Source organism: Squalius cephalus, assembly GCF_949319135.1.
Source record: "Squalius cephalus genome assembly, chromosome: 11".
Taxonomy (NCBI): Eukaryota; Metazoa; Chordata; class Actinopteri; order Cypriniformes; family Leuciscidae; genus Squalius; species Squalius cephalus.
This window is the reverse complement of record NC_137132.1, coordinates 257,501-279,448: the sequence shown is the minus strand read 5'-3', so window position 1 is coordinate 279,448 and position 21,948 is coordinate 257,501. Positions and strand designations below refer to the sequence as shown.

Below are 21,948 nucleotides of genomic sequence, written 5' to 3'. Positions count from 1 at the left end.
AGAGCCTTGCCAGAACGTTCTGAGAAAGTTGACCTTGCAGGTTTGTTTGTGCAAAGAATGTCAAAGCATTTATAGAAAAAGAGGCACTGAACACTCTTTTGAAAAAAAAGTTTGTACAGTTTGAAAGTTAATTCTGAATAAAGATCCCGCAGACTTTGATTCATATTTAATGATCTTAATGACATTCACACATGTAATTGGGCTACTGTGTTTCCTGAGGAGCGGGAGCGCGCGGCGCGTGCATGTGTCGGGAGGATCAGACGAGTGTGTGAGTGTGTGTGTTTTTGTGTGTGTGTGTGTGATCGGACTCATGCGTGTTCAACGGGCTCATTTGATGATGATGATGATGATGATGATGATGCTCGCCGTCTCAGGTCAGTGTGTTGCTCTTCATTATTACTAGCATATTTACACACATGAATAATCAAAACTTCTATAGATTTATTGTGAAGCGATGTTAGACTCTGTTCCACTGCACTATATGTTTGTCATATTCTACTGGATGATTGTTTCATTATGTTTCCTGTTTTTGATGTATGGATGAGTTGTGTTTGCTGTGTTCCTGAGGTGAGTTACTGATCACAGGAGATCCTCGAGATATAATCCGATTCTCACGCTGCGCTGCTGTGAGTGACACCTGTCAATCATCACGCGCTCTTTAATCGGGTTACCTGTGCACGCGCGCGGTCATCCACTCATTCACAGATTCAACTGTAAAAACGACGATCATTTCAAATATCAGAATCAGGAGCTTTATTGATGATATGAATAAGCGTGTAAACAGAAGAAACATGTAAACTCGTACAACATATATAGCCTATATTTACACACTAGTGGAACTTGAGCTCATTCAGTGAAAACATTCACTCGTATACCTAATCTTCAGACAACACAAGTTTTTTATACATTAGACATTAGACACACAATCAAACTAACATCTCTTGTGTTTCATTAGAAAACTCTGCTCATTCCTGATGACACACACACACATACAACGATCATGTGTGGAACACTTACATAAACCTGAGACATCAACTCTTAATGTTTTCAGAAACACCCTTGCATTTCTATATATTTTCAGGGATTTTTTCAGTCGCTGTGTGTGTGTGTGAGAGAGAGAGAGAGAGAGAGAGAGAGAGAGAGAGAGAGAGAGAGAGTGTGTGTGTGTGTGTGTGTGTGTGTGTGTGTGTGTGTGTGTGATTAGATCTGTTCCATTGTTTTCTCCTGTCATTCACAGCAGGAAGTTCGTGTGAACAGAATAAACTCCACCTGTGTGTGAGTGTGTGTGTGTGTGTGTGTGTGAGTGTGTGTGTGTGTGTGTGTGTGTGAGTGATTCTACAGACTCATTTTAACATCCGCTGTTTGTCTTCAGGAATAATGAGTTCAGAGCGAGTTTTACGATCTGCAGTTTAATCTTCATGAACACTGAGGACGAGGTTTAGAAACACTGAATGTTTATTTGTATAGTTTAATAAACTCATGGATCATCACGAGGAATCCGGGAATTACTGTAACGCTTATTTTTCATCCTGTGGAAACTGTGGAAATTATACACTGCGTTAAAATGGAAATGTTACTTTAAGTCCTGTTAGGCTCAGATTTTAGTGATATAATCTTCAGATAAACACACAGCTTTGAGTTTATAGCAGTCTCAGAGTCTGGGTTATCTAATAATATACAGTCAAACCAAACATGATTCAGACACCAGAGATCATCTCTGATATTGTTCCACTAGTGTGATCAGGACACTAGAGTTCATTAGTGTAAGTCAGGAGAGCAAGATAAAGTAAACTGAGACATATTATACCCAAATATTCTTCATACAGCGACTACCAGTAATATTTATAATAATAATATTGATAATTTATATTTTTCCGACTCTTTGAGCTGATCATGTTTGTTCTGCTGAAGTGTGTTGTCTTTAATTGCTAATGCTCTTATTACACACAGACTGAACACAATGAAGCATTGCTTGGTGATTGGTTGAGCTAAACTGGTATTATCTAATTGTGTAGTTAAATTTAACTGCTGACAGATATTCAACATAATTCATGTGTGAGACAGTCTAACAGAAGGACGGACAAAACCAGTCAAATATCAGCTGAGTTCTGCTCATATTTCATTACCATTCTCTAAACTCTCTAAATTCTCTAAACATACTCTAAAATGATGAGGTTTGACTGTAAATGTTTCCTCAGTAAACTTGCTTTACAGTGTTTCGTTCAGGTCAGCGTTCCCTCAGAGCCGGTCACTGCTGGCCGTTTCTTCAACTAGGGGCACTTTTAGGCTTGAGAAGTTGAATAAAAAAAACTTGTTCAAAAGCCACGTAACACAGTCTCATAAGTTTAAATAATTTGTCTAGTTTTAAGGTCTGTAAGAGGACAAACTTAGATTACAAGAGAAATTGTTAATATTTTACATTTTTTCCGACCTGCAATGAACAAATGTCATTTCCACCACATCTCTATATACAGCTGTTATTTAAAAACAGAATAACTTATGCCACTCAAGAATTGTCTAAGATCATTTTTGTAACTAGTTTTATCAGTTTTTCCACAATGTACAAAAATTATACATTTGTCAATGAGATAAATTAACTGCCCTAAGGACCAAATGGTGAACTGTACACCTGTCACACTCTGAAATTTAATATTGGTTTGGGCAAGAGCTTATTAGAAAATAAATAACTTGAATTTTTATATTACAGTTTTTCTCGATTGCTTAAACACTATAACCAGGCCTTTGAACTAAAATTTCAAAACCATAACGCCATTTATCAAAAAGCACACCCATTTCACTAAACTATAAACACTATTCCCTGTTTTGACACATGAGTCAGATTTGTTGAACTGTCACTGCAAAACTCTACACACAAATCCCTTCATTTCTCATTGCTTAGACCATGTTGTCATTTAGAAAGCACTAGCATTCAAAATTGTTCACTCAAGTCAGCACAGCTTCAGCTCAGTTAGCACACAATTACCCAGGTGGAAACACTGAGAGTCAATTTAACACACATCAATCAGAACTTCAATAGATATATAAAAGGGCCCAAATCAGTTTATTGCGTTTTGGAACAATGGATCCAGAAAGACATGAAGGAAGAGGGATAAGAATGAGGAGGATGAAGGGCAAGGACAAGAAGACAAGCAGTCTCAGATGAAATTCAAGCCACTCTAGTTGCCCATGTCTTTATCAATGGTATGACTATGAGGGAGGCTCGGCTACGAGTAAGGCCAAATTTGAGTCGCTTTACCGTCGCCTCGAGAGCCTTCAGGGAGGAGTGGTGGCAAACAAAATTCTGCTTCACCGTCGCCTCGAGAACCTTCAGGGAGGTGTGGTGGCAAACACAATTCTATCACTGAATAAGAGACAAACATTTCCAATAGTCTTTGATGAGGTTTATTTTCTTGCAAGAAAAGGCCAGCAGTCGTACAGTCACACAGTGTGGCACAGAGTGTGACAGTGAAGGGAGGGCTTCCTTTCTCCTTTATAGTCTTGACTCCCAGAATGTTATCTTTCTAGGTATTTCAACCATATGTGGAACATTCTTAGACGTGTCCATCATATTGTATCCTTGAGTGGAGGCCCTCCTGTTACGTCCCAACACTCTTTACCATTCCAATACGTATTTTATTCCAATAAAAAAAGAGTAAAACAGGAAAAAAAAATATTTTTGTGTGTGTGTGTTTTCTGTGTATGAATAAAAATGGACCACAAGCAACATAACTTACCAGTTTTGGAAATGTTGTTTTGAATTTATTGCACCAGTGTCTTAGACTATGTTGTAGTGTGTGTGATTTTGATGGCTTGTGTGTCCTGTCTGAGGGCAAAGTTTGGTTTTTCAGCGAGAGTGAATGGTTTTGAGTGTAGAGCTTCATTTTGACCTGAAAATAGGATGTTTGGGGAATTGGGTGAGACGTTATGGATTTGTGTTTATAGTTTTGAGAATACGAGGCATAGTTTCAAGAAATGTGTTTAAGCAATCGAGAAAAACTGTAAGTAGAGCATGATCTCGTAAATTGTGGATACATTTTTAATGTGTGATGAGAACTTTTTAAATGTTTTTAAAAAATGTGTGTGGTGATGGAAATGACAATGAATTAACGTGAATGTAGAGAAACAGTAATATTTAGAGAAATATTTATTTGAAAAACTCTTAAACTCATCACACTCAGTAAACTCAATTCACAAAGTCAATCTACTCTTGCAATCCATATCAATTGTACTTTGTAATCATAAATGTCATTTCCACCACATGCTGTCATTTCCACCACAGAGGGCAGTGTGCTGGAAATGACATTTCTGTAGTTTTTTGTGAGAAAATGGAAGATGGCGTCACTGATTAGCTTTGAATTAATACTCAGCATTTCATGCATGCAAAATACTCTTATTTAACTTAAATTCTTTTACTTTTTAAAAACACCCTTGAAGGTACAGCATGTTTGGAAATGACGTAGAATAAATATATTAACTGATCAAGCAATATTTACCTTGATTTTTCTTATTTTGTTCTTGATGAAAATTTAAAATGGCCTCCATGTCCCACATGTGCTCTGATGTCTCTGAACATTTCCATAGAAACCACCTCAACAATCTTTCACACAAACTTTTTAAAGGGACATTACAGTGTTGTGGTGGAAATGACACCGATACTGTGCGACAGCTATATTTTGTATAAAAAGTAATATTGATGGTGGTCTCACATTAAATACTATAATGTATTTTAATTATTTTACTAGTGCTTAATTTAGGTATATTAATAGTTACCAGATAAGTCATACTTTTAAACTGTATTTTCATTGTTGAAGTTAAAAAGTCTGGGTGTGCGACAGGGAGAAAACAGTGATTTTGACACCTATAAGGAGGTTGAAAAGTATGAAAAAATCATAATAGAAAGGTAGTAAAAAGTTTTTAAGGAGGTTTTATTGTTAGTTTGAAAGAGAAAGAGGATTTTGTCCAAAATTGTATGTATTTTAAAAAATATGACCAAAGTACATAAAAGTGCCCATAGTCTAAGAATCACCCTGCTGCTCTCTGCGGTTCAGCACTGAGCTCTGCTCATACTGCACTAATACGGTGTGTTACTGTTTTACATTAACAGCTGAAGGCCGGCTTAGCAGATATAGTAGAAAACAGTTTATAATAATAACAAATATAACAATAATAACAACAGGTTTATACTGTAGCTGACAAAACACTATTTAGATTGTTACAGTATGATGCTGGAAAACACAGCGAACAGTAGTTACCGTTGTTTCTGCAGGAGTGTGTGTGTGTGTGTGTGTGTGTGTTCTGATGATAGTGTGTGTTTCTGCAGGAGTGTGTGTGTGTGTGTGTGTTCTGATGATAGTGTGTGTTTCTGCAGGTGTGTGTGTGTGTGTGTGTGTGTGTTCTGATGATAGTGTGTGTTTCTGCAGGAGTGTGTGTTTCTGCAGGCGTGTGTGTGTGTGTGTGTGTGTGTGTGTGTGTGTGTGTGTGTGTTCTGATGATAGTGTGTGTTTCTGCAGGAGTGTGTGTGTGTGTGTGTGTTCTGATGATAGTGTGTGTTTCTGCAGGTGTGTGTGTGTGTGTGTGTGTGTGTTCTGATGATAGTGTGTGTTTCTGCAGGAGTGTGTGTTTCTGCAGGAGTGTGTGTGTGTGTGTGTGTGTGTGTGTGTGTGTGTGTGTGTTCTGATGATAGTGTGTGTTTCTGCAGGAGTGTGTGTGTGTGTGTGTGTTCTGATGATAGTGTGTGTTTCTGCAGGTGTGTGTGTGTGTGTGTGTGTGTGTTCTGATGATAGTGTGTGTTTCTGCAGGAGTGTGTGTGTGTGTGTGTGTTCTGATGATAGTGTGTGTTTCTGCAGGTGTGTGTGTGTGTGTGTGTGTGTTCTGATGATAGTGTGTGTTTCTGCAGGAGTGTGTGTGTGTGTGTGTGTTCTGATGATAGTGTGTGTTTCTGCAGGTGTGTGTGTGTGTGTGTGTGTTCTGATGATAGTGTGTGTTTCTGCAGGAGTGTGTGTTTCTGCAGGCGTGTGTGTGTGTGTGTGTGTGTGTGTGTGTGTGTGTGTGTGTTCTGATGATAGTGTGTGTTTCTGCAGGAGTGTGTGTGTGTGTGTGTTCTGATGATAGTGTGTGTTTCTGCAGGTGTGTGTGTGTGTGTGTGTGTGTTCTGATGATAGTGTGTGTTTCTGCAGGAGTGTGTGTTTCTGCAGGCGTGTGTGTGTGTGTGTGTGTGTGTGTGTGTGTGTGTGTTCTGATGATAGTGTGTGTTTCTGCAGGAGTGTGTGTGTGTGTGTGTTCTGATGATAGTGTGTGTTTCTGCAGGTGTGTGTGTGTGTGTGTGTGTGTTCTGATGATAGTGTGTGTTTCTGCAGGAGTGTGTGTTTCTGCAGGCGTGTGTGTGTGTGTGTGTGTGTGTGTGTGTGTGTTCTGATGATAATGTGTGTTTCTGCAGGAGTGTGTGTGTTCTGATGATAGTGTGTGTTTCTGCAGGCGTGTGTGTTTCTGCAGGCGTGTGTGTGTGTGTGTGTGTGTGTGTGTGTGTGTGTTTTGATGATAGTGTGTGTTTCTGCAGGCGTGTGTGTTTCTGCAGGCGTGTGTGTGTGTGTGTGTGTGTGTGTGTGTTTTGATGATAGTGTGTGTTTCTGCAGGAGTGTGTGTTTCTGCAGGCGTGTGTGTGTGTGTGTGTGTGTGTTTTGATGATAGTGTGTGTTTCTGCAGGCGTGTGTGTTTCTGCAGGCGTGTGTGTGTGTGTGTGTGTGTGTGTGTGTGTGTGTTCTGATGATAGTGTGTGTTTCTGCAGGAGTGTGTGTTTCTGCAGGCGTGTGTGTGTGTGTGTGTGTGTGTGTGTGTTTTGATGATAGTGTGTGTTTCTGCAGGAGTGTGTGTTTCTGCAGGCGTGTGTGTGTGTGTGTGTGTGTGTGTGTGTTTTGATGATAGTGTGTGTTTCTGCAGGCGTGTGTGTTTCTGCAGGCGTGTGTGTGTGTGTGTGTGTGTGTGTGTGTGTGTGTGTGTGTGTTCTGATGATAGTGTGTGTTTCTGCAGGAGTGTGTGTTTCTGCAGGCGTGTGTGTGTGTGTGTGTGTGTGTGTGTGTTTTGATGATAGTGTGTGTTTCTGCAGGCGTGTGTGTTTCTGCAGGCGTGTGTGTGTGTGTGTGTGTGTGTGTGTGTGTGTGTTCTGATGATAGTGTGTGTTTCTGCAGGCGTGTGTGTTTCTGCAGGCGTGTGTGTGTGTGTGTGTGTGTGTGTGTGTTTTGATGATAGTGTGTGTTTCTGCAGGAGTGTGTGTTTCTGCAGGCGTGTGTGTGTGTGTGTGTGTGTGTGTGTGTTTTGATGATAGTGTGTGTTTCTGCAGGCGTGTGTGTTTCTGCAGGCGTGTGTGTGTGTGTGTGTGTGTGTGTGTGTGTGTGTTCTGATGATAGTGTGTGTTTCTGCAGGAGTGTGTGTTTCTGCAGGCGTGTGTGTGTGTGTGTGTGTGTGTGTGTTCTGATGATAATGTGTGTTTCTGCAGGAGTGTGTGTGTTCTGATGATAGTGTGTGTTTCTGCAGGCGTGTGTGTTTCTGCAGGCGTGTGTGTGTGTGTGTGTGTGTGTGTGTGTGTGTGTGTTCTGATGATAGTGTGTGTTTCTGCAGGCGTGTGTGTTTCTGCAGGCGTGTGTGTGTGTGTGTGTGTGTGTGTGTTCTGATGATAGTGTGTGTTTCTGCAGGCGTGTGTGTTTCTGCAGGCGTGTGTGTGTGTGTGTGTGTGTGTGTGTGTGTGTGTTCTGATGATAGTGTGTGTTTCTGCAGGAGTGTGTGTTTCTGCAGGCGTGTGTGTGTGTGTGTGTGTGTGTGTGTTCTGATGATAATGTGTGTTTCTGCAGGAGTGTGTGTGTTCTGATGATAGTGTGTGTTTCTGCAGGCGTGTGTGTTTCTGCAGGCGTGTGTGTGTGTGTGTGTGTGTGTGTGTGTGTGCTCTGATGATAGTGTGTGTTTCTGCAGGCGTGTGTGTTTCTGCAGGCGTGTGTGTGTGTGTGTGTGTGTGTGTGTGTGTGTTCTGATGATAGTGTGTGTTTCTGCAGGCGTGTGTGTTTCTGCAGGCGTGTGTGTGTGTGTGTGTGTGTGTGTGTTTTGATGATAGTGTGTGTTTCTGCAGGAGTGTGTGTGTGTTCTGATGATAGTGTGTGTTTCTGCAGGAGTGTGTGTTTCTGCAGGAGTGTGTGTGTGTGTGTGTGTGTGTTCTGATGATAGTGTGTGTTTCTGCAGGAGTGTGTGTGTTCTGATGATAGTGTGTGTTCTGATGATAGTGTGTGTTTCTGCAGGAGTGTGTGTGTTCTGATGATAGTGTGTGTTCTGATGATAGTGTGTGTTTCTGCAGGAGTGTGTGTGTTCTGATGATAGTGTGTGTTTCTGCAGGAGTGTGTGTTTCTGCAGGAGTGTGTGTGTGTGTGTGTGTGTGTGTTCTGATGATAGTGTGTGTTTCTGGAGGAGTGTGTGTGTGTGTGTGTGTGTGTGTGTGTGTGTGTTCTGATGATAGTGTGTGTTTCTGCAGGAGTGTGTGTGTTCTGATGATAGTGTGTGTTTCTGCAGGTGTGTGTGTGTGTGTCGGGGATATGTGTGTTCTGATGATAGTGTGTGTTTCTGCAGGCGTGTGTGTGTTCTGATGATAGTGTGTGTTTCTGCAGGAGTGTGTGTTTCTGCAGGAGTGTGTGTGTGTGTGTGTGTGTTCTGATGATAGTGTGTGTTTCTGCAGGCGTGTGTGTGTTCTGATGATAGTGTGTGTTTCTGCAGGTGTGTGTGTGTGTCGGGGATATGTGTGTTCTGATGATAGTGTGTGTTTCTGCAGGCGTGTGTGTGTCGGGGATGTGTGTGTTCTGATGATAGTGTGTGTTTCTGCAGGCGTGTGTGTGTTCTGATGATAGTGTGTGTTTCTGCAGGCGTGTGTGTGTTCTGATGATAGTGTGTGTTCTGATGATAGTGTGTGTTTCTGCAGGAGTGTGTGTTTCTGCAGGAGTGTGTGTTTCTGCAGGCGTGTGTGTGTTCTGATGATAGTGTGTGTTTCTGCAGGAGTGTGTGTGTGTGTGTGTGTGTGTGTGTGTGTGTGTTCTGATGATAGTGTGTGTTTCTGCAGGAGTGTGTGTGTTCTGATGATAGTGTGTGTTTCTGCAGGTGTGTGTGTGTCGGGGATGTGTGTGTGTTCTGATGATAGTGTGTGTTTCTGCAGGTGTGTGTGTGTTCTGATGATAGTGTGTGTTTCTGCAGGCGTGTGTGTGTTCTGATGATAGTGTGTGTTTCTGCAGGAGTGTGTGTGTTCTGATGATAGTGTGTGTTTCTGCAGGCGTGTGTGTGTCGGGGATGCGTGTGTGTTCTGATGATAGTGTGTTTCTGCAGGCGTGTGTGTGTCGGGGATGCGTGTGTGTTCTGATGATAGTGTGTGTTTCTGCAGGCGTGTGTGTGTTCTGATGATAGTGTGTGTTTCTGCAGGCGTGTGTGTGTTCTGATGATAGTGTGTGTTTCTGCAGGAGTGTGTGTGTGTTCTGATGATAGTGTGTGTTTCTGCAGGAGTGTGTGTGTTCTGATGATAGTGTGTGTTTCTGCAGGCGTGTGTGTGTCGGGGATGCGTGTGTGTTCTGATGATAGTGTGTGTTTCTGCAGGCGTGTGTGTGTCGGGGATGCGTGTGTTCTGATGATAGTGTGTGTTTCTGCAGGCGTGTGTGTGTCGGGGATGCGTGTGTGTGTTCTGATGATAGTGTGTGTTTCTGCAGGCGTGTGTGTGTCGGGGATGTGTGTGTGTTCTGATGATAGTGTGTGTTTCTGCAGGCGTGTGTGTGTCGGGATGCGTGTGTGTTCTGATGATAGTGTGTGTTTCTGCAGGCGTGTGTGTGTCGGGGATGCGTGTGTTCACGGCTGGGGAAGTGAAGGCTGTTAACGGGACAGACGTGCGTCTGAAATGCTCCTTCCAGAGTTCGTCTGCGATCCGAGTGTCGAGTGTCACGGTGTCCTGGAGCTTCAGGCCGATCGGTCCCGGACATGAGGAGACGGTGAGGCGCGCTGGACCACATGCATGTGTGTGTGTGTGTGTGTGTGTGTGTGTGTGTCCACTAGTCTCTCCCCTGTGAAGGCCTCCTTCCCTTCACCTCTGCACAGATTAAACCTTATCAGAATGATTCCAGTTCGCACGGATACACGGAAGTGACTAAAGATGCTGTATACGAGGCCAGATAAGTCATTTTAAAGGCCAATTTGTAAAGAAAGACTTACACGCCTGCGCACATATATATGTATCCAAAGGCAAATATCTATAGACTAAACACTTCTAAACTTGCAGCTTGGACCCTGTTTCAAGGTTTGCGTTCTCGAGCCCCAAACACTGCTGTCGTGCGCATGAGCCGGAGTGTGTTAAAAGTTTTCTGTTTTCTGTGAGAACGGTGTGTGTTAGCGGCCCCTAAGTTAATAACTAATGATCTTTGCAATGGAAGTGAATCAATGAAAACTAACTTTATCTGGACAATAACTTTATTCTAGATCTGCTGTAAAGCCTAAACACTCTACTGTAATCTCCTATCATTACTGTAAAGCTGCTGTGAAACAATGTGTATTGTTAAACATGCTTTAGAAATGAAGGTGACTTGACTTAACTTTGTGTTTCCTTCTGTGCTTGATTCTCACTGTCTCTCGTATCAGGTGTTTTATTACCACGAGAAGCCCTATGCTCCGCTGGAGGGCCGCTTCAGGAGGAAGGTGGAGTGGGCCGGAGACGTCAGCGGACGCGACGCTTCTGTAGTGCTGCGGAAAGTGCCGTTTAGTTTCAACGGGACATTCAGCTGTCAGGTGAAAAACCCGCCAGACGTGCACGGGAACGTTGGTGAGGTGCGTCTACGAGTCGTCACTACAGGTGAGCATTAGCTTTTGATCTGTCTGTGGCTACGTCTACAAGTGGAGCTCACTGCAGAGCCACATGACATCCAGCTCCACCTCTCTGGACGTCATGGGTTGGGCTCAAACTAGTCCAGCTCCACCTCTCTGGACGTCATGGGTTGGGCTCAAACTAGTTCAGCTCCACCTCTCTGGACGTCATGGGTTGAGCTCAAACTAGTCCGGCTCCACCTCTCTGGACGTCATGGGTTGGGCTCAAACTAGTCCAGCTCCACCTCTCTGGACGTCATGGGTTGGGCTCAAACTAGTTCAGCTCCACCTCTCTGGACGTCATGGGTTGAGCTCAAACTAGTCCGGCTCCACCTCTCTGGACGTCATGGGTTGGGCTCAAACTAGTCCGGCTCCACCTCTCTGGACGTCATGGGTTGGGCTCAAACTAGTCCGGCTCCACCTCTCTGGACGTCATGGGTTGGGCTCAAACTAGTCCAGCTCCACCTCTCTGGACGTCATGGGTTGGGCTCAAATTAGTCCAGCTCCACCTCTCTGGACGTCATGGGTTGAGCTTGAACTAGTTCAGCTTCACCTTTCTGGACGTCATGGGTTGGGCTCAAACTAGTCCAGCTCCACCTCTCTGGACGTCATGGGTTGGGCTCAAACTAGTCCAGCTCCACCTCTCTGGGTGTCATGGGATGAGCTTGAACTAGTTCAGCTCCGCCTCTCTGGACGTCATGGGTTGGGCTCAAACTAGTCCAGCTCCACCTCTCTGGACGTCATGGGTTGGGCTCAAACTAGTCCGGCTCCACCTCTCTGGACGTCATGGGTTGGGCTCAAACTAGTCCAGCTCCACCTCTCTGGACGTCATGGGTTGGGCTCAAACTAGTCCGGCTCCACCTCTCTGGACGTCATGGGTTGGGCTCAAACTAGTCCAGCTCCACCTCTCTGGACGTCATGGGTTGGGCTCAAACTAGTTCAGCTCCACCTCTCTGGACGTCATGGGTTGAGCTTGAACTAGTCCAGCTTCACCTCTCTGGACGTCATGGGTTGAGCTTGAACTAGTCCGGCTCCGCCTCTCTGGGCGTCATGGGTTGGGCTCAAACTAGTCCAGCTCCACCTCTCTGGACGTCATGGGTTGGGCTCAAACTAGTCCGGCTCCACCTCTCTGGACGTCATGGGTTGGGCTCAAACTAGTCCAGCTCCACCTCTCTGGACGTCATGGGTTGGGCTCAAACTAGTCCGGCTCCACCTCTCTGGACGTCATGGGTTGGGCTCAAACTAGTCCAGCTCCACCTCTCTGGACGTCATGGGTTGGGCTCAAACTAGTTCAGCTCCACCTCTCTGGACGTCATGGGTTGAGCTTGAACTAGTCCAGCTTCACCTCTCTGGACGTCATGGGTTGAGCTTGAACTAGTCCAGCTTCACCTCTCTGGACGTCATGGGTTGAGCTTGAACTAGTCCAGCTTCACCTCTCTGGGCGTCATCGGTTGAGCTCAAACTAGTCCGGCTCCTCCTCTCTGGACATCATGGGTTGAGCTCAAACTAGTTAAGCTCCACCTCTCTGGACGTCATGGGTTGGGCTCAAACTAGTTCAGCTCCACCTCTCTGGACGTCATGGGTTGAGCTTGAACTAGTCCAGCTTCACCTCTCTGGACGTCATGGGTTGGGCTCAAACTAGTCCGGCTCCGCCTCTCTGGGTGTCATGGGTTGAGCTTGAACTAGTCCGGCTCCTCCTCTCTGGACGTCATGGGTTGAGCTTAAACTAGTCCGAGTCATTTGGCTCTGCAGTGAGCAGCACTCATGCTCTCCATACACACTCCCTCAGCTAACATTAATATGTTCTAAAAATGTATGGCTTACATTCCCATTAAGTTATGAAATGTTATTTCTGAATGTTCTCTAAACGTTCAAAACGTTCATGTTTTAAAAACCTTTCTTTGTTAAGGGAACATTCTATTGTATAATTCTGCAAACATCATGGGAACGTAAATTTAGAATGTTCTCTGAACATGTTTCAGAACATTCAGAGTCATTTCATGAATGATGTATAAATAAGGTTTTTGTGCTAACATTTTGAGAACATTATTAAACACCAGATGAAGGTGTTTAATAATAACTTTAAACTAATGTTCTTTTATTGTTACTGGAAGAGTGTTTGTTCATAATTTTGAGAGAACCTTGTCAGAATGTTAGCTAAACTTCTGAGAACGTTCCCTATTAGCTGAGTAGCATTTTTAAGTGTTTTCCAAAAGTTTATTGTCCACACTGAAATGTCGATAAATGCTAAAATCATATTACTGCGCAATATGTGTGTCTTCAAAAAGACATTTTCACAGGACAAAACCACATCTCAGTGTGAAGGAAGGACAAATCGTAGAGGAACATGTGTTTTCAAATGTTTTAATGTTTTAATTAAGCGGCAACCTCCCTGTCTCTCTCTTGAATCCAACACGGAAGTGACTTAAACTGCAGTTCATCGACTGGCCACTAGAGGCCGGCTGCAAAAGAGAGTCAATCCCATAAACCCCCATGTTAAAATGCCCAACTTTACAGCAGAAAAAAATGTGTTTACAGCCTGGTACAAAAAGTGGTTTTGGTCTATATATCTAATTTTGCTGTTTATGACGACTGTGAGGGGGGTGAATATTTTAATAACTCATCCGTTTAAATTCTATTAAGCCTTAAAGTTCTGCATAATTAAGGGCGTGGCCACTTGATTGACAGGTGGATTGCCACTGATGTCACTGCTAGCCGTTTGTCTGCTGTCTGTTAGCGTCACGTCACCTCAGCTAATCCGCCTCGCTGCACATTTTCGTTTATCCGGGAGTGACGCTGCCAAGATGGCGACGGCCGGCTCCGCCCACTTTGGGTTTCAAAAACGCTCTTCAGAAACACTACGAGTGACGTCACAGGACACTACATCCATATTTCTATACAGTCTATGTTTTTAATGTGTTTTAATGTAGACTCGGCCTGAGAGTTTGTGTTTGCAGGTGCGAGTCGTTCGTTCACATGATCTCCGTGTCGTTTCAGCCTCGCTCTCTGAGATTGTGATTCTCTGTGTGGCCACTGGAGGCGCTGTTCTGTTGGTTCTCCTGGTGGTGATGATGGTCGTGTCCGTGCGTCGCTGTCTCAGGCGGAGGAACCCGGAGCAGAACCACAACAACCTCAGACAAGAGCAGAAGGTCCTGACGGGCTGGTGAGATCCGGAGGGAACGCTGTTCGCTCGGAGAGATCGGATGAGCTTTGCTTCTCAAATCATTTCACATCACAAACTCACACACAAAGACTGCCAGCAAACGCACCAGCAACTAGTAGTTACACATGTTCATGTGGTTTCACTCAGACGTCCTGATTTCTCAGTGATTGACAGTTTTCTGGAGTTGGGTGCCTTCATCTGTAACTCTTTAGCAGTGTTGGGAAAAGTTACTTTGAAAAGTAATGCGTTACAATATTGCGTTACTCCCTTAAAAAGTAAGTAATTGCGTGACTTAGTTACTTTTTTTAGAAAAGTAATGCGTTATGTTTGCGTTACTTTTTTTCACCTGGGCTGGGCTTGTTTTTTATAACAAAAAAATTATATTTTTTGGCAAATGTAAAGACCCTTTAACACCAAAAGTGAAATAATAAGCAGGCTGAAGGAAATGCAGATTTACTCCTGTACAGTATATTACAGTAGAGTACAGTAGAGGTAGAGTACATTAGAGTACAGTAGAGTAGAGTACAGTATATTACAGTAGAGTACAGTAGAGTAGAATAGAGTACAGTAGAGTACAGTAGAGTACATTAGAATAGAGTAGAATAGATAGAGTACAGTAGAGTACATTAGAGTACAGTAGAGTAGAGTACAGTATATTACAGTAGAGTACAGTAGAGTAGAGTAGAATAGAGTACAGTAGAGGTAGAGTACAGTAGAGTACAGTAGAGTACAGTAGAGTAGAGTACAGTAGAGTACAGTAGAGTAGAGTACAGTAGAGTAGAGTACAGTAGAGGTAGAGTACAGTAGAGTACAGTAGAGTAGAGTAGAATAGAGTACAGTAGAGTACAGTAGAGGGCACCGCTACAAACAAACCAGCTGCTGATATTCTGGATAACAGAAGAATAGGATGCAGGAGAAGAAAGTTTAACACTTACTTTACCAAAAAAAAAAAAAAAAATCAAGGTTTAACTGAATCATCGAAGGTCAGAAGCAAGTATATGTCATTGGTCAATAAAGTGAGATTAAATGCATAAAAATGTATGTTAACATATTTAGTTATTAGAGGTATATACATAGCATTCAGGGGCCGTATTCACAAAGAATTTTAAGGCTAAAAGTAGCTCCTAACTTTAGTAGCAACTCCTAAAAATAATGGGCGTGTCACTGCTAACTTTAGGACTCCTAATTTTTTTGACTAAGAGTAATTCACGATAGCCTGGCTAACGTCAGACCTCTTTCTCTTTGAGACGTGGTCTGGAAACCATGGACCTCATGTATCAATCTTGCGTACGCACAAAAACTTTGCGTACGCCAGCTTTCACGCTCACGGTCGGATGTAGGGGAGAGCGGGGCACAACCTAACGCTTTTTGACTTTCTCAGTTTGTGCAAATCTACTTATGGTTCAGAGTATTTATTTTTTCCCCACATTAATTTCCCACATGTCTAGTACACTTATGTGTTTTTGTTTTATTAATACAGTATATACTTTTTTCTTGATATAGCCCGAAAGAATGGAAGTGAAATGTGACAACATGCCCCATAGGTGGGGTACATTGTAACATGTGTGGGGCACATTGTAACATGACATATGGCAACTTAAAATGTTATCTGATCTAATAAAAAAAATATACAAAACAAACTAAAATATTTTCTAAATAAAATACAATTAAAAAACTTTTTCATATAAAATAATGGCAATTTTTAATAATTAAATAGAAACTCATTTTTGAGTTTTGACTACGAACACAGGAAAACACAGCTATACAACATAGTTCAAAACAAATAAATAATTAGTAATTTCTGGACATTGACTCTCAGTCTTTATTCACCTTTTTCTCACGTTTTCTCAATAAAATTAATAAAAGTATAGAATATAATAGCATATTTCTAATAGAGGCACATTGTAACGCAGTGTTACAACATGCCCCCGCCTGCACAACTGGGGTTTAAACCCTGCTAGTGTCTTCTGCTAGTTAGCGAAGCATTAAAGAACTATCTCAACTGTTAAATAACATCTTGGAGATTAAAATAATATCAGATTTGTCTTATTTTAAATAAACACAAAAAATAGAGATGAAAAATTAACTTAAGTAAGAAATTTACTTTTGCTATGGTTTAATAAATGTCTATGGATATCTTCCAAAAAGAAAATAATTTTGGCGGATTTTTTTTTTCTATATAGTGTTGATATGGCAACTAGTAAATAAACAAAGTTCCGTCATCCAAGCATGTGCGGAAGTATTTAAAACAAGCGTGTTACAACTAACCCCGCGTTAGGTTGTGCCCCGCGCTCCCCTACTAACAGTGAAATTAACGCGAGAATGTGCGTTCCTCCACGCCAATTTCATGTCTGGCGTACGTACATTTCTCATTGTTTTTGTCCGTTGGCGACACTTACAGGCAATAAAGTGAAGTTGCAAACATTACACAACGAATTGTTCTACAAGTCTATCGCACCACCAACCGTGGGAAGCATTACTATTAATTTGCTATTTATAAAATAATTGTCATATATTGTCACACGAGCCTTATGGGAATATTCTTCTATAAATTTTGCAATTAAGTAAGAACATATAAAAGCATATGCAAACTGATACAACCCTTAGTCTATGGCAATGACAGCTTTGGTTTAATGTCCACCTTTATATCAGACCATTTCTTTTTAAGGTAATTTAGGGTAGACGGTGTACAGTTGAGACATGTGTAGCTACAGTTGAGACACCTTAAATAACTTGCGTTCGCAGCAAGCCAAGTTGTGATTTTTGCTGTGCACGTGCGTATTAGTGTCCTCTTTGATCGTGGGAAATTTGAACAACGGACGCGTCTCCGATCCGAAGATATCGGGATTTATTTTTTTTTCTAAGATATGACGTTCACTTCACCATGCACTCTCCACAATGAATAGCTTATTATCTTTATGTGACTGTTAAACGTAACTGGTATCACCACAAACGTTATTCTGTGCATATTTCATAGGCTATTGTGTCATGCAAGGTAAATGCAAAATCTAGAGAAATGTGCGAGGTGGCCAGCGGGGGACAGTTGAGACACACGTGTATCAACTGTACCCCCGATAGAGTTATAGGAAACACACTGTTTAGTTGTTCAGTGTTATGATAACAGTTTAAACGCCGTAATAGCCAGCATAGGACACAAATGAAAATAAAATGTGATATTTGTGATATTTAAACTGTGTATTATTAATAAATATTGCTACATATCTTGTTCCTGCTTTATACATTTTAACCAGTGCTAATTTAAATAAAACGAATGAGTAGCCTATAAATGGATGAATAAACAATGTTGCCCAATTGTTATTTTCTTTATTTGTCTTTATTTTTAATATTTTCAATGAATGGTTAGTTACCTTCACATCATTATAAATTGGTGTCTCAACTTTTCAGTGTCTATTTTTGTATGAAAAATCAAAACGCAAAAAAGTTTCTCAACTGTACTCAGTCTACTCTAACAGTGTGACTTTCAGATCCCACCGCATTGACGACATCAGCCAAACTCTCCCACTCATATTTTTTTCATTTTGTTATTAATTCTGGAGGACAAACTTCCAAATAAAACATTTTCTTTTCGTTTCTACCTCCGAAAGTAGCACCTCCAATTCACTTCTTCGTTTCTTACACAAGTTTCGTTTCTTGTCACCATTTTCTTACTGCTTTATTTTGCCAAAGTGGACTCATTACCATATTTAAATTTATTTAATTAAGGGAGGAGACTGGGTGGGGCATTGTGCTCGTGCATGTGCGCTCAATTTTACGTTAACTGGGATGTACAAAGAGAATATGCGTGGGATCCTTCGTACGCAGAGATTCATACATCTGGGTTTTTTTGTGCGTACGCACATTTACAGCTTTGTCCGTACGCAATGTTTTAGTATGAATTCAACGCAAGTCTTTGTACATGAGGCCCCATATGTTCATTTTCTCGTATTTGAGGCGTGGTTTACGAATGCCCAGAGCCGTTTATTGGGCGCTACGAATGTCTATCAAATGCGCCTGTACGCAGCTCATAGCCAATCGTTTCAATTATACCAGATGACGTATGTAGAGCGCCAGATAATCAACGAAGAAGACGACGATGGGTCAGAGATTTATGTGTACACCAGAGAGTCCTGCACGGGTCCGATTTTGTACATCCGCACCCGACCCGTTTCCCGACAGCAGCACTAATAAAAATCTGCACCGACCCGCTTAAAATAGTACCGACACCCGACTCGCACCCGAAATAAAATCAGTTTAGACTATCACATTATAGACACACTTACAAAAATGTTTATTGCCAGGTCATACAGAAGTTATTACACGACAATTAACACAAGGACAACTTCAGCCGAAGCTGTCAAAAGGCCGATACATGAAGAACAGGGCTAACGTTACCACAAAACTGAGTAGCTTTATAACATTTTACCAGTCGAACAGACGCGGCTACAACACTATATGCCACACAATTTCGTCTAGCCTACATCTGACAATTTTGGGTTCAAACACACCCTGCACACCACACATACTTAACAGTGTTAAATATGAAAAATACCGTTCGATAGAGCTGCTTTGTTACCAGTTATCTGCGCTTCCTCAGCGATGAAGTTCCACATCTGCGGCTACCCAACACGAACATGTTTGCAGCAAAGCCTTTCACAATATTTTCTTCAGATAACTCCAAATTTCTCCCACACACTGGACTTGATTTTTGATGACGTATTGTCGACAACTTTACAATCTCCACTATTCTTTTCTTAGAATGGTTATGAAGCGGGGTTATGAAGAATTTTTAAAACTGAAAGTAGGTAACGTTATAGATCCTGGGAGGGCGCGTCGGCATAAATAAACTGATGTGGATTTTAAATTATTTGATCAACTTGAAATACAGGCATATTTTTGTAGATGTGTTCCTAAAAATATGCATATATTTTTACGTCTGTCATGTTGGATCCATAGATAAACAAACTGCTTCGGTGTGTCGCATTGACGTCGTCATCGTCTTGCTGCTCCCTCCCCGTTCTGTGATTGGTTCCCTATTTGAGGGGAAAATCTAGTCCATGGTATCCAGACTGCCTAGCAGCGGGAATAAAATCGCGAGGCAGCATGGGGAAACCCAGGCTAAATTCACGAAGCATTTTAGCCCTAAAAGTAGCACCTAAGCCTGGGACAGCTTAAAAGAAGTCGAGAGGACTCCTAACTCACTAAGACCTTGTCACGGTCCACACACAAGAAAGAGAGGTTAGATCCAATAATGCAGAATTAAAATTTATTTGGGGAATTCCATAGGCATAATCCAGTCCAGGCAATAGTCGATATCATAAATCCATCCAAAACAAGAACATAAACAGGAAACATGAGAAACAGAAGTGGCGTATAAATACAAGGACTCTTTGCATGTAAACTAATTGTAATGTTTCATTGTGAATCAAATTAAAATGTTCTTCTCTTTGCAAACGTAGGCAGAGGCATATAGTGACAGATTAATTCAATAATGTTGCAAAGATATTGCATCAATCCATATGTTTCATTAGGCTATAGGCTATTTGTTTTGCCTTACTCTTTATTCATTTAGGCTATTTATTCAGTTATTCATCATCTTCCGTCCTTCGCACTACTTGTGTAGCGCACATTCTCAGACCTGTCACCTGTCACTCATCATCATAGGGGAGGAGTTTGGAATCATTCCCGCATTACAATCATCAGCCAATCAGTGGTCACTTCAGTCAAGCTCGTGCATGAGTAATGACGTCATCCATAGCAACGAAGACTCACTCTTAGTTTAGGAGTTGTCATTTTTCTTTACTAAGAGTAGGTCTGAAAGGCGTTGTGAATAACTTTTAAGAGAAAACTCCTAGCTAAAATCTTTTAGTGCGATTTAGGAGTACTCCTAGTGGTAAGATAAAATGCTTTGTGAATACGGCCCCTGATTCTGCATTTCACTGATTATATTCATTTTGAGGAATATTGAATGTTTTTTGTGCAAGTGAGATGAGTAAATGCACATATTTAGTCTAGAACTACAATAACCATCATGTTCACACACACACACACACACACACACACACACACACACACACACACACACACACACAACGCCTCTGCACTTATGATTTGTCTCAACATGGGGACAAGAGAGCTGTCAGTCTATAAATATGAAAGCAAAGTAACGTTACTTATTTGAAAAAGTAACTCAGATATTAGATAAAAAGTAAATTGGAAAAGTAATGCGTTACTTTACTAGTTACTTGAAAAAGTAATCTGATTACATAACTCAAGTTACTTGTAATGAGTTCCACACAACACTGGTCTTCAGTCATGGTGTTTATCAGGCAGGATTGCTCATATTCCTCTCACAGATCACGTGTGTGTAGAGGTTCATGACGGCTTCTGCTCAGGAATCAGTGCGTTTCTTCTGCACATGTGCGGATCTGGCTCTGTGTGTCAGTAATGAAGAACAGGTTCGTATCTCTCCGGTAATGAGCAGACCTTGGTCGCTATGGTTACGCTATCTCTCCGGTAATGAGCAGACCTTGGTCGCTATGGTTACGCTATTCACTGTCCTGCAACTCTCTTCACCTCGTAGAGTTTGCACTGCACACACACTGGATGAGGATGATGATGAGGAAGAGGATGAGGAAGAGGAAGAGGATGAGGAAGAGGATGATGATGATGATGAGGATGAGGAAGAGGAAGAGGATGAGGAAGAGGATGATGATGATGATGAGGATGAGGAAGAGGAAGAGGATGAGGAAGAGGATGATGATGATGATGAGGATGATGATGATGATGATGATGAGGATGATGATGATGATGATGAGGAAGAGGATGAGGAAGAGGATGATGAACTGTCAGTCTGAGCACTGCACTCAAAACACACACTGAATATCAAACTATATGATTTTTACCCCCCCAAAAATTAATGAAACCAATTTTTTTTGTAAAAAAATACTTTACCACAATTTACAAAATATATATTTTTAAATAATGACTTTTATGTGTGATGCAATAGTTCCACATTGGGCATTACAAGCCGTTCTGGCTGAGCGCTACTCAACACAAACACGCCGCTGAGATACTAGCTGAATATGAATGAATGCTGAATCTTTCTTTAAAGAACACTGTTCTGTAGATCACACACACACACACACACACACACACACACACACACACACACACACACACACACACACACACACACACACACACACTAATGTTTTTCAGTGAATGTACATTAAAGAGCAGGTTTTATTGTGTCATTTCATGGTATTTGCATTTCTGTTCTTGAGTTTTATCATGAAAAAATAAACACTAAGAAATTGGTCATGCTCATAATGTGCCATGTAACACACACACACACACACACACACACACACACACACACACACACACACACACACATACACACATACACACACACACACACACACACACACACACACACACACACACACACACACACACACACACACACAGTTGAATGGTTTGTTCAGGCTATCATCATATTGACTGAAGCTCATCAGCGCCCTCTAGTGCGCAGGCGCTGCTAAACCCGCCTCTGTCACGTGTGACCGGTCACATGGTCCACTTTCCCATCCCTTCTCAGGATGGATCAGAGTCATTTATGATTACTGGAATAAGAGTTTAAAATCATTTTATAGGGAACTGTTCGGGGGAATTTCTAGTTTCACTTCAGAGATCAATGCGTGGCATTATATTTAAATTAGTCTACTTTTAGGGTAAAATGAAAAACGCAGTGACATTATAATGCAGATCCAGCTCGAGAAACTGTTTCATGGTCATTATTAATGACAACAGATGTTCATTATTCTAGTCCATAATCTCTCTTTAATAGGAAACAATCTAAACTTCGTCTCAGAATAAACCAAAAGCACAATAAGAGTCTTTAATTTAAAAGCACGTGA

General features: G+C 41.9%; 1 protein-coding gene across 1 annotated transcript; it reads left to right on the top strand.

Moving 5' to 3' along the window:
- The first annotated feature begins 23 nt into the window (after window positions 1–23).
- Window positions 24–21,171, top strand: LOC307167258 (uncharacterized protein). The gene is made up of 6 exons (XM_079886246.1): window positions 24–40; window positions 220–374; window positions 9,835–10,001; window positions 10,645–10,855; window positions 13,864–14,029; window positions 20,400–21,171. The coding sequence occupies exons 2-6, from the start codon at window positions 311–313 to the stop codon at window positions 20,881–20,883; spliced, it is 1,092 nt and encodes a 363-aa protein (XP_079742372.1). The 5' UTR covers window positions 24–40; window positions 220–310; the 3' UTR covers window positions 20,884–21,171.
- Window positions 21,172–21,948: the final 777 nt, after the last annotated feature.